At 45.3% G+C, this 13795-nt stretch overlaps 1 protein-coding gene across 1 annotated transcript in view; it reads left to right on the forward strand.

The window, feature by feature from the left end:
• slc1a5 (solute carrier family 1 member 5) overlaps positions 1-3796 on the forward strand; it is a 43990-nt gene extending 40194 nt beyond the window's left edge. Inside the window, exon 8 of the mRNA XM_073029352.1 lies at positions 49-3796. Coding sequence (XP_072885453.1) covers positions 49-286 — 238 coding nt within the window. The 3' untranslated portion in view covers positions 287-3796. The remainder of the gene's footprint in view (positions 1-48) is intronic.
• The last annotated feature ends 9999 nt before the right edge of the window (positions 3797-13795 follow it).

Genomic DNA, 13795 nt, shown 5'->3' on the forward strand with positions numbered 1-13795 from the left:
CCTTGACATTTCTGACCTGTACCCTCTGTGGTCTCGTTATCAATGCAGAGATCGCACCTGCACGGTTCTCAACGTGGAAGGCGATGCATTCGGGGCCGGCCTCCTGCAGTCGTACGCTGACAAGGAGAAGACCAAAGAGCCTCAGGTGGAGGAGCTCACAGAGGTGAAAACGGACGGAGTGGCTGCAGCGAAGTCCGATGAGGAAGGGTCGCCCCTCATCAAGAAAGATGTAAAAATATCCATCGAAGGCCGCAAGAATTCTCTGGAGAAGGAGTCAGTGATGTGAAGCTTGGATGTGTGAAAGAGAGTTTCTATCCCGGACAAATACTTGAGAACCTCGTGCTAAGGAAATGCAATGGATTCTCCCAACTACACATACGGACACTCCCACTAAAACTTAGACAGGAAGTGGGTGATAAAGGTCATGAGAGAACCCAATGATATTATGCAATTTTATCTCCCTTTTCCTGCTCCTCCCTGTCCCTCGTCCACATCCCTCAGCCTGGACAGCAGGGGCTCCCGACCTCCACAGTGGCCACCGGGGATTCTGCTGAGCCATCAAACTTTGTGTGTGCACAAAGAAGACTTGAGGACAGTTTTAATCTCTGCAGACTCCCAAAAAAACCCAAAGTGGAATGTACTTAGTGAGTCTAGAAGGTCTGAAGTTTGTCAAAGCTGCGAGGGAGATCTCCCTCGTATAGTACGTGTTGCCAGAGCTACGTTACGTCTGTATGAGGTCCTTGTAACTCACTGGTTGTGGGGCAGGGCAGCCCGCAGGAGCAGGCTTAATACTTGGAACAAGCCAATCATGCCGGAAATACACAGCGGTTCAGTCAGCATCTGTGGACGGGGAAACGGTGAAAATTCAGAAATGCTAACTCCCTTCTCTCCACAGATGCTGCCTGACCTGACTTTTTCTTTTAGCAACATTCTGATTTTTTTTTAAAAAATCGGATTTCTAGATTCTGTGGAATGGTTTTTTTTTTGGCTTTTCTAATACTTTCCTACTTTTTCTAATACTTAGAGTTGTCTATACCTTTGAAGTTTTAGCTCAGTCCAGCTCTTTATCACTGACGTGAGAATTTGGGGAGGCGGTTTATGTCTTTATCTCTTCGCTTTGAAGCGTCTCTCACTGAATTATTTAAGACAAATAGAAATTTATCAGCTCTGGATAGGAGCAAACAAGATGACCCTGCCAGAGTTAATAGAGCTGCTGATCTCAGTTCAATCCTACCTCCTGGTGCTGTCTGTCCATGTGGAGTTTGCACGCTCTCCCTGCAACCACGTGGAAATTGTGCTCTTTAACTTCCAAGAGTATAACCAGACTGACTTTAAGTCTAAACAGATTTCTGGACAGAAGCTGCAGCCTTTCTATTGAGGAATGAAAGATTGCCAGATAAATAGTGGATACTCAGATGCTCCGTCATCTGAACAGGAAGGGTTTTGAAAGACCCTTTTTTCAGAAAGGGTTAGGTTGAGTTCTTCTCTGATCTTGACAATCTACTTGCAAACGTCTTGTCATCCGTACAGGGAGACAACGCCAGTGTGCTGCTAATGCTTGGCCTGTATATATTTCTCAACCCACTGATTGGTCGTCATTACGGACAGTGAATTGTGATGTAGGGAGGAAGTCTCGTTGCTGATTGGCTGTGTGGAGAACTTTGTTGCTGATCGTTGCTGATTGGCTGTGTGGAATTATAAACGGGATTGAAGTCTACGTGTTTGTTTACAGAATTGTTCGTGGAAAGCCACACTTACAGGAATTCTTTGGCACGCTGCGTGTTTGCCGGCGCCATGACTTTTCACCGACGCCCAGTCAGATTGGTGTACCTCTGGATCTTCATGGGTAGAGATTAAGGAGAGTTGGGCACACCGCTCTTTACCGCCAGTTGAACTTCCTGAATGCTTGCCGACAGTTTTCCGGAAACAATTTCGTAAACAAACACGGTCAAACCCGGATCCTATTTATGAGCCGATGTGGGCGAGCCTCCCGACCGCAGCGCACCGATCAGCGGCAAGATCTCCTCCCCACATTGCAATGTCCATCAATCACCTTGGCCAAGGGTGACCCGAGGTGAGTGGAAGGAAGGAGTTCCTTCGGTAGAGACTTATCTCCAGCCTGCCCACCAGGTTCGGGCAGTTTAGTGTTGTAGAACTACTAATGTGATACATTAGATTGTAATATATTATACCAAAATGATTTGCTATCGGTTTACATTCCCAAACCCAGGATGAATTCCCAGCTGGTTTGTGGCGATTTTTTTTTTTAACATGGCCGCCTACCCACTTCACAACCTACTTTCATTCTTACTGCCTTCTTTGAGTTTTGATTGGGTTTCTTCAGATAATGTTCTGCATTGATCTTTTAACACTTGATAACGCTGGAATCTATGACTGCACCACAGTACTGATGGGTACAGACAGGGGTGTCTCTACAGTATGTTGTCGTATAGCACAGGCAAGCTCCTAGCCAGGGCAATGTAACACTAGACACTAGGGCACTGGATACAGACCTGCCACTGGACACCTAGGATTTGCCACTGTGTGTACAGATCAGTATGAGGGGTGTAAGTCGATTAATGTAAAACACTGGGTCATAACACAGGTGGTTATGAGTCTTGTATGATATGTGAGTACACTATATGTCTGTCACCGTGACTGTAATCACGAATCAAACTCAAGCAATAGTTTTAGTTGGACTCAATGGCAGGAAAGTGATGAATGAGAAAGTTCTTGTAAAATGGTATTGGATTATTTAAGTCTAGCTGAAAGAACAGATTCTTTCATGGTTATTTATCAGCTGGTTCCATCGGACAGTATACAACCTAAACCTCTTACTCTCTGCAGACATACACGAAAGAGAAGAAACCCCAAAGACATTTTTAGTTGAAGTTTGTGGAATTTCGGCACAGGGACCACCAAACGGGTACCCACAAACCCAGCTGACAACATTGCCTGTTGTCTACAAAGAACTGTATGTAATACAGTCCACTAAGCACAGGTTTAGAAGCCAGTCCGTCTGCCTCCTGGTCGCTGCCATTAAAGCCAGAACACTCGGGGAGGGGGGGCGTCAGTGGGCGAGGCGAGACCCGCAAAGGAACGTCAGCGGTGATGTTCCAGATTGTCAACTTCATGTCAGGACTGGAAAGTGATGGAAACGTAAATTGTTCCATAGCTGAGTGTGCGGGGAAAGCAGCAGAAAGGGGGAAGTCAGTGACAGGAACGGTGGAGGGAATAACTGTGCGAAGTGACAATAACACGGGGGGGGGGGCCAAGACTAAACTGAGAAGTGAAGAGGTTCATATTGAAATGGTAGATCCATAATCAGTAATCATACGTTTAAAGATGTAACGGTCGTAGAATTTGTAGAATTTGTCATTGTTGAGATGAGGTTGCAAAGTGATTTTGCATTGTGATACAATGATATACAAGATACATATATCCTCTAAGTATAGGATAAACCAGGAGTGCAAAGTCTAAAGTTAATGGCCACTCTTCGAGTGAATCCTGTATCCATGCTTCATGAGTTATTTGTCTGTTTTAAATTTGTGGGGCCTTGAAGGTTTGGGAAGGAGTGTTCTGACTACTGCTGCTCTCGAGTGTCATTGTAACCTGGCGAAGACGCTTGAGAATTAATGGTGGCAGATACGTATGTGACTCTTGTGATACAGGCTACTCGGATGGTCCTCTGTTGATGCTGGAACGCTTCTTTAAGGGAGCAGTATTTTCTTCACAGTTTGAGTACCTTGATGTCTTGTGTACCTTTTTTAATAAAAAAAAATACAGTTCTAATTTAGATTTCTACCTGTATTTGTCGTTTGTATTTTGTAAACTTACACGCCATGGCAAATGTGTCGTATGATGATTTAAGCGATTGTCAGACAACCACGTTGTCTGTTTGTGTTTGGTTGAGTCCGGGGTGTGTGTGTGTACGTATGTGCGTGCCGGTGCCTCTGTTAAAATTAGTTAGGGTCTAATTATACCATTCTGCACCCCATTTGCAATTTATGTTTATTAATAAAACCTCATCATCAAAACATTTGATAATAAATACATCTGCACATTGAGATGAATAAAATAAAATGGTCTTTTGTTGTTTTTAAAGAAACTTTTTTTTTCTTATGCTCACATCAAGTACCAGCTGATGCCAACAAAAAGTGTCACAGTCTTTAGAATCATTTTAATTGTGAGTGCCCAGTGGACACAAGGAGAAGCCTACATCTTCGGAGAAGAGCTTTACTGAACTGACTTCCCTATTAGGGAGGTTCGGCCCTGTTGTGTGGAAAAAACGCACAGTGGCCACTTTATTAGGGACACCTGTACACCTGCTCGTTAATGCAACTATCTGATTAGCCAATCGGGTCGCAGCAACTAAATGCACAAAAGCATGTAGACACGATCAAGAGGTTCAATTGTTGTTCAGACCAAACATCAAAATGGGGCAGAAGCGTGACCTAAGTGGCTTTGATTGCGGAATGATTGTTGGTGCCAGATGGGGTGATTTGAGTATCTCGGAAACCAGTTATCTCCTGGGAATTTTTTAATTCAGATTCGGTTTATTGTCATTTATAAACCACAAATACAATGCAGTTAAAAAATGAGACAACGTTCCTCCAGAATGATACCACGAAAAAGCACCAAAAAAACACATAACGTTTGGTAATCCCCAATCCAGAGTCCGGAGAGGCTGCTGCTTATCGATATCACGCAACCGTCTTAGCACGTTCCCCGGAAAGGAACTACAAACCCATCAGACAAAACTAAAGCTACAAGACCTACACAAAACCACATAGTTAACATACAGTTTCAACAGTGCAGGCAATACCATAATTGATAAAAGACTAACTGACAAAGACCACATAATTATAACACATAGTTTCAACAGTGCAAAGCAATGCCGTAATCTGATAAAGAGCAGTCCGTGGCACGGTTTAAAAGAAAGTCTCAAAGTCCCGACAGCCCATCATCTCACGCAGACGGTAGAAGGAAGAAAAACTCTTCCTGCCATGAACCTCCAGCGCCTCAGCTTGCCGATACAGCCCCCTGGAAGCCCCCACCACAGCTGCCTGTAGCAACAAATTCCACAAATTAACCACACTCTGGCTAAAGAAATTCCTCCTCAACTGTCTATCCTGAGGCTGTGTGCTCTGGTCTTAGACTCCCTCACCGTAGGAAGCATCCTCTCCACATTCAGTCTATCGAGGCCTTTCAACATTCAATAGTTTTTCGATGAGGTCACCCCTTATTCCTCTGAATTCCAGTGAGTACAGGACCAGAGCCTTCAGTGCTCCTCACACAACAAGCCTTTCAATCCTGGAATTATTTTCAAGAACCCCCTTTGTACTCTCTAATGCGAAAGGAGTTCAAATTATGGGGCCACGGTCATCACAAGAGATAAGAACATAGAATTTTACAACACAGGAACAGGCTCTTTGGCCCACAGTGTCCATCTCCTTTCATCTTCCTCATCGTTCATGTGCCTATCCAAACATCTCTTAAAAGCCTCCGATCTATTTGCCTCTACCACCATTCCAAGCATCCACCACTCTGAATAAAGAACTTCCCTCTAGAGCATACCCCTTCTCGCCTTCAATTCATGCCCAACGATCTTGCATATTTCAACCGGTGGAAAAAGGTACTGTCTTGTCTACTCCAGCCATGCCTGTCACAAGCTCAAAACCTCCTATCAAACTCCACCGCTCCAAAGAGAACAACCCCAAGGTTAGTGTAGCTGCCACGCTGCCAATGTCACAAGACGAAGAGTTACTTTTCACATATCCGGAGCTAAAGAATTAACTATCCAGTTAATATGAAAGATAGACTGCTCAGGTCTTAGTCAAGTCAAGTTTATCGTCATTTAACTATATACATGTTTACCATCAAACGAGACAGTTTCTCTGGACCAGGGTGTACACAGTAGTGAACATAACACACATTAACTTAGGGAAGTAAGAATTAAGTCTACAAATGAATTACACATAGATGAATAAAGTAAAATGCATAAATTAAATATTGTAGGATACAGTGCAAATTATCTGGTGACACTTCGAATGCGATGCGGCAGGGAGTTCAGAAGCCTCATGGCCCGATGGAAGAAACTGTTTCCCATCCTGACCGTTCTTGTCTTTCTGCATCAGAGTCTCCTGCCCGATGGTAGAGAGTCAAAGAGGATGCCGGACGGACAGGTGGGATCGTTGATAATACTAAGGGCCCTGCGTACGCAGCACTCCTGATTAAATGTCCCCGATGGGTGGTAGGGAGACCCCTATGATCCTCTCGGCCGATCTCACAGTCCTTTGTAGGGAGTTCCGGTCCGATGCTCGGCTGCTCCCAGACCAGATGGAGATGCAGCTCGTCAGGACGCTCTCAATGGTGCTGCTGTAAAATTCTGTGAAGATCGGTGGGGGGAGGGGGGGGGCTCGCTTGTCTCAATCGTCCTAGGAGGTGGAGGCACTACTTGTTCAGGGAGGTGATATTGAGGGCCCAGGTGATGTGAACTCCCAGGAACTTGGTGCACATAACTCTTTCAACAGAGGAGCCATGTAAGTGCAGAGGGGGAGGGTTCATCTGAACGTGCCCGAAGTCCACAATGATTTCCTTGGTCCTCTCCACGCTCAGACTTAGGCGGTTGTTCTCACAACACCAGCCCGCCAGTTGCCCCACCACTGTCAACCAGTCAAAGAGTTATCTTCCTCATACCCAGAGCCAACAAACCCAGGGAGATGTTGGGAAGGGGAATTCAGCCGAAGTCTCTATTCAGAGTCATCTCTTGGAAGATGATGGTCCAGCTTCCAGGTGGGGACAAGGCGAATGATGATGCCTCACCTGGTTGAACAGCTGCTATGTGCGCTTGGTGACAATATTCTCTGTTGGAGTACTGCTCAAAGTGCTCGGACAGTGTTATCCGGTAGTGTTTTTTTTTAACAAGGCTGAATGGGAGGGACAAATTCAAGAGACTGTGCATAGAACATAGAGCAGTACGTAACATAATGCCAGCCTTTTGCCCATGATGAATCCAGCCTTTCCCTCCTGTATAGACTGTAACTCTCTTATCTTACGACCACATCTATCTTACTTTCTGCCCGTTGTGCCTCTGGGGTTTGGGGCAGCAATGAAGGTCCTCCATCTCTGGTGTCAGTCAGGGCTTCCTTCATCGTGTCCGCTTTCACTGCCGTCAGTCGTGCAAGTCCCAGGTTGGCTCTCAGGAATACCGCCGCGCTCAGATGCAGAAGGATTCTTCGTTGCTGTCTCCGTAACAATTCTGTTTGACCGGCCAGGGTTGTTTCCCTTGAGCCGACCCCAGAACCTGGAGAACCAGTGGACCGCTCTCAGTACCGCCTCTACCCTTTGACCCGTATGGCATGGGTGACCCTACCAAACAGGGTCTGCGATCCGTGATCCCTATCAACCATGGCCGTGTATCGGAATCACAAAGAAATAAAGGGAATTACGGAGGCATGAGAGAGGAGCTTGCTCGGGGGGACTGGAGGAGGATACAGCAGCAGAGCAGAGATGTCTGAAGCTTCTGGGAATAGTTCACAGGGTGCAGGATAGGTGTGTCCCACAAAAGAAGTTATTCTCAGGGGTGGGCAACCGTGGCTGACAAGGAAGTTAAAGACTACATGAAAGCCAAGGCAGCAAAAGTGAGTGGGAAGCTTTTAAAAGGTAACTAAAAAGCTATAAGAAGGGAAAAGATGAAATATGAGGGCGGACTAGCCAATAATATAAAGCAGGATACTACAAGTTTTTTCAGTTATGTAAAGAGTAAAAGGGAGGTGAGAGTTGATATTCGACCACTGGAAGATGACGCTGCTGAAGTAGTAATGGGGGACAAAGAAATGGCAGATGAACTTAATGAATACTTTGCATCTGTCTTCACGTGGAAGAGACTAGCAGTGTGCCAGAGGTCCGTCAGTGTTCGGGAGCAGGAGTGAGTGTCATTGCTATTGGAAAGGAAAAAGTGCTAGGCAAACTCAAAGGTCTTAAGGTGGATAAGTCACCTGGGCCACATGGACGACATCCCAGAGTCCTGAGAGAGGTTGCTGAAGAGATAACAGATGCATTGGTCATGATCTTTCAAGAATCACTTGATTCTGGCATGGTCCCGGAGGAGTGGAAAAATTGCAAATGTCACTCCAGTCTTTAAGAAGGGAGGAAGGAAAAAGAAAGGAAATTATAGGCCAGTTAGCCTAACCTCAGTGGTTGGGAAAGTGTTGGAGTCTATTATTAAAAATGAGGTTTCAAGGTACTTGGAGACTAATGATACAAGAAGTCAAAGTCAGCGTGGTTTCTGTAAAGAGAAATCTTGCCTGACAAATCTGTTAGAGTTCTTTGAGGAAGTAACAAGCAGGGTGGACAAAGGAGAGGTAGTGGATGTCATTTACTTGGATTTTCAGAAGGCATTTGATAAGGTGCCACACATGAGGCTGCTTAACGAGATAAAATCCTATGGCGTTACAGGAAAGACACTGGCATGGATAGAGGATTGGCTGACGGGCAGGAGGCAACGAGTGGGAATAAAAGGGGCCTTTTCTGGTTGGCTGCCAGTGACTAGTGATGTTCCTCAGGGGTCAGTATTGGGACCGCTACTTCTCACATTGCTTGTCAGTGATTTAGTTAATGGAGTTGATGGCTTTGTGGCAAAGTTTGCGAATGATACAAAGATGGGTGGAGGGGTATCTACTGCTGCTGAAGCAATGCGATTGCAGCAGGACTTAGACAAATTGCAATAATGGGCACAAAATGGCAGATGGAATACAGTGTAGGGAAATGTATGATAATGCATTTTGATAAAAGGAACTATTATCTAAGTTGGGTGAAAATTCAAACATCAGCGGTGCAGCACGACTTGGGAGTTTACAGGTTGAGTCTGTGGTAAAGAAGCCAAATGCAATGTTGGCATTTATTTCAAAGGAAATAGAATATAAAAGCAAGAAGATGATGCTGAGGCTTTATCAGACACCAGTCAGGCCACACTCGGAGAATTGTCACAAACAAGAGAAAATCTGCAGATGCTGGAAATCTGAGCAACACACACAAAATGCTGAAGGATCTTTGCAGGTCAGGCAGCATCTATGGAGAAAAGTCAAGTGGAGTATTGTCAACAGTTTTGGGCTCCATTTCTCAGAAAGGATGTGTTGTCCTTGGAGAGAGTCCAGAGGAGGTGCACGGGCATAATTCCAGGTTATCATACGAGGAGTGTTTGGCAGCTTTGTGCCTCTACTCACAGGAATTTAGAAGAATGCAGGAGGATCTCGTTGAAACCTACTGAATGTTGAAAGGACTAGATAGGGTGGATGTGGAGAGGATGTTTCCTGTGGAGGGGGTATCCAGAACTAGAGGGCACAGACTCAAAATTGAAGGGTGACCTTTTAGAACAGAGGTAAAGAGGAAGGGAGTAGTAAATCTGTGGAACGCTCTGCCTCAGACTGTGGTGGAGGCCAAGTCCAAGGGTACATTTAAGGCAGAAGTTGATAGTTTCCTAATCGGTCAGGACATCAAAAGATATGGCGAGAAGGCAGGTGTAAGGGGTTGAATGTGATCCGGGATCAGCCATGATGGAATGACAGAGCAGACTCGATGGGCTGAATGGCCTGATTCTGCTCCAATGTCTTATGGTTTTATGGACTAAGAGCCAAAGCACAAGGCCCTGACCCCAGCCAACACAGCTCTCCAGGTCACCGAGGGACCAAGCCTCCAAACCCTACGACAAGGCTGCAGTCCTATTGGAGGCATGGTCCTCACTAAAAGTCTCTTAAAAATCCCTAAGCGCACCTGGCAATGCATTCCAGGTAAACATACACCCCTTCAGTTCTAAAAATATTCTACCTTTGATATTTGTTCTAAACTCTCCTCCACACACACATTGTATGGTACTGGCTATTGTCACCCTGTGATAAAGGTACTCACTGTTAACACTACGCTCTACCTCATCAGCATCATTATGTGGGGCACTGTATGACATGGGTGATCATAGTTTTTGACCATGATTAATCTTGGCAATTTTTTTTACCAGAAGTGGTTTGCCATTGCCTTCTTCTGGACAGTGTCTTTACAAGATGGATGACCCCCAGCCATTACCAATACTCTTCAGAGATTGTCTGCCTGGTGTCAGTGGTCACATAACCAGGACTTGTGATCTGCACCGGCTGCTCGTACAACCATCCACCACCTGCCCCCATGGCTTCACATGACCCTGATCGGGGGCTCAGTAGGTGCTACACCTTGCCCAAGGGTGACCTGCAGGCCAGCGGAGGGAAGGAGTACCTTACACCTCCTTTGGTAGAGACGTAACTCCGCCCTGCTAACCTGAATATTCTACCTATTCCTCTCATAATCTTCAAGATGCCTCACATCCTCCTTCACTGCAAAGAGAAAGCTACAAGCCCCTCAAAAGACATACTCACTAATGGCGGTGCTGGCTCGAAGGGCCGAATGACCTACTCCTGCACCTATTGTCTATTGTCTTTCCTGACAGCATCCTCTGAAGTCTCCTCTGCACCCTCTCTAATCATTCCACATCTTTCCTATAAGAAGATCACTAGAAATGCACTCAGTAATTTAAGTGTGGTCCGATGAAAGATTAATAGTGCTGGAACATACCTGTAACTTCACAGCTCTTGAGCTCAGTCCCCTGGTTGCCAATGAATGCCAACGTCACCCTAACAACTTGCACCGCAACGTTGAGTCATGAATCCCAAGATCTCTTTGTACCTCCGCATGGCTAAAAAAATCTCACCATCAGCCTTGTACTTCCTCTTCAAGTTCAGTTTTCCAATGTTTATCACTTCATTCTTTTCTGATTGAAAAGCCATTTCTTCCCCTATTTAATAGGTAGTGGGAGCTTGTCCCCGTCACCGCCCCTGGCTATAACAACCTTAAGGAACCTCAATGAGAGTTTAAAAATGGCACTACTGTAGGATTGGTGTAGGTGGGTGGATGATGGTCAGTGCAGACACTATGAGCCCAAGTGCCTGTTTCTGCGCAGCATCTCTCTGTGATTCTATCTCCCAACCTCCTCCGGACACAGACTTAACCCATGACAGCCCTCCACATTGTCCACAACACCACCACTAGGTTTCAATAAGATTCCCCCCCTCACTCTTCTAAACTCCAGTGAGTACAGACCCAGACCCATCAAACACTAACCTTTTCATTCCCTGGATCCTCCTCCAATGCCAGCATATGTTTTCATGGGTAACGGGCCAAACACTGCTCACAATACTCCAAGTGTGCTCTGACCAATGCCTTATAAAGTTTTAGGAACGGGAAAGGAATAAGAATGTGTTTTCCACCATGATCCTTCATGTGAACTCTAGTCTCTGCTGATCTCTGTTGAAGCCTCTTGGCTTCTATTTAGAGCTCCAAAATTTGCCAATCTCAGCCATTAGTGTACTCCATCATTTCCCAGAGTATCCATAGCCCTCTGGGTAGATAGGCTCTCAAGAGATTTTTCCTTGGGTGTGAGATTTTGGAGGAGTTTCATATTCAAGCAAGCATTTACTTCAGTAATAGGTATATTCTCCCAAGGTTATTAATGTCCCAGAGGTCATCAAACTCCTGAGTTTGATGGATTCCTTCCAATGTAGTTCAAAGTCAAGGCCAAATTTATTATCAAAATATGCTAGCTTGAGATTAATTTGTTTGCAGGTAATTACAGGAAAATATAATTCATGAAAAACTATGCATTAACAAAGACTGGTGAACAGGCGAAGTGCGAAAGACAAACTGTGCAAGAAGTACTGAGGTCATGAGTTATAGAGTCCTTGAAAGTGAGCCTGTAGTTTGTGGCGTCTCTCAGAGTTGGGGTGAGTGAAGTTATCCATGGTGGTTTAGAAGCCTGATGTGTTGAGGGGTAATAACTGTTCCTAAAATTAGTCAGCTCCATTATGGGCACTACCCTCCATAGTATCCAAGACATCTTCAAGGACCGATGCCTCAACAAAGGTGGCATCCATCATTAAGGATCCCCATCACCCAGCACATGCCCTCTTCTCATTGCTACCATCAGGGAGGAGGTACAGGAGCCTGAAGACACACACTCAACGATTCAGGAACAGCTTCTTCCCCTCTGCCATCTGATTTCTGAATGGATATTGAACCCATGAAAACTACCTCACTATTTTTTAATTTCTGTTTTTGCACTTCCTATATATATAATATATATATATCTAATATATTACTGTAATTCAGTTTTTTTCCTTATTATTGTGCATTGCATTATACTGCTGCTGTAACTGGGAGGTGTCTAAGATGTTGAGAGGATTTGATCGTGTGGATAGTCAGAGGCTTTTCCCCAGGGCTGAAATGGCTAGCACAAGAGGGCACAGTTTTAAGGTGCTTGGAAGTAGGTACAGAGGAGATGTCAGGGGTAAGTTTTTTTACGCAGAGAGTGGTGAGTGCATGGAATGGGCTGCCGGTGACGATGGTGGAGGCGGAAACGATAGGGTCTTTTAGGACTCCTGGATGGGTACGTGGAGCTTAGAAATATAGAGGGCTACAGGTAAGCCTAGATAGTTCTAAGGTAAGGACATGTTCAGCACAGCTTTGTGGGCCGAAGGGCCTGTATAGAGCTGTAGGTTTTCTAGGTTTCTATGCTTCTAATGTCAACAAATTTCACGACATGTGCAGGTGATATTAAAGCTGATTCTGATTTTGGTTCGAAACCTGGCGGAGTGGGAGCTAAGGTTCGTGAATCTCCTGCCCGATGGTAGCAGAGAGAAGCGACCGTGGCCTGGGATGGCTTGAGAGTCCTTGATGAGGGACGCAGTTTTCTTGTGGCAGGTGCTCGGTGTAAACGTACTCAGAGGTGGGGAAGGCTTTGCTATTGATTCCAGAGGGCAATATAATCATTCTCAAGGACAAGTAAATATCAACCGATAAGCACGACTGCATGATCAGCTCATTTCACAGTTCAAAGATGTTGATTAAATAGTAACAAATGTCAAATGAGAATATTAAACACATCACAACCGGTTTCAAGGTGGCTATTATAGCACTGTTTAAAAACTAACTTACTGAAAGGATCTGGATATTGTATGCTGAACTTAGAATTGTAGCCCTGAAGGAGGCTCTTGGCCCTTCATTTGGCCGGAGAAAGTGAAATGACCGGTGTTAAAGGGAGAATGTGTCACACGAAAATTAACAAGTGAATAGAACTGAACTAGCACAGATTAAAACAAATTGGTTGCCAAAACATAACGAGGTCTTTACTCAAGTCCTAAATCCTAACTTCTGGTCTGCTCACAAACAAGAGGCAGTCTGCAGATGCTGGAAATCCAAAATGCTGGAGGAACTCAGCAGGCCAGGCAGCATCTGTGGAAAGTGAGTAAACAGTCGATGTTTCAGGCCGAGACCCTTCGGCAGGACTGGAGAGAAAAATGAATTAGAAGTCAGGGCAAACACGAGGAGATCTGCAGATGCTGGAAATTCAAACAACAACACACACAAAATACTGGTGGAACACAGCAGGCCAGGCAGCATCTATAAGGAGAAGCACTGTCGACGTTTCGGGCCGAGACCCTTCGTCAGAGGTGTGGGGAGGCGAGGAAGAAGTACAAGGTAGTGTGAGTTTTGCCCGCCATCCATACAGATAATTTCAAAACGCGTATACCAGACGTACAAGAGATTCTGCAGGTGCTGGAAATCTTGAGCAACACACGCAAAACACTGGAGGAACTCAGCAGGCCAGGCAGCATCTATGGAGGGAAATCAACAGTGAACGTTTCGGACTGAGACCCTGGGCCAGGACTGGAAAGGAAGGGGTGGAATATTGAGATGGTACAAAGGAAAAGGC

The sequence above is a fragment of the Hemitrygon akajei genome, chromosome 25 (genome assembly GCF_048418815.1).
Source record: "Hemitrygon akajei chromosome 25, sHemAka1.3, whole genome shotgun sequence".
NCBI lineage: Eukaryota > Metazoa > Chordata > Chondrichthyes > Myliobatiformes > Dasyatidae > Hemitrygon > Hemitrygon akajei.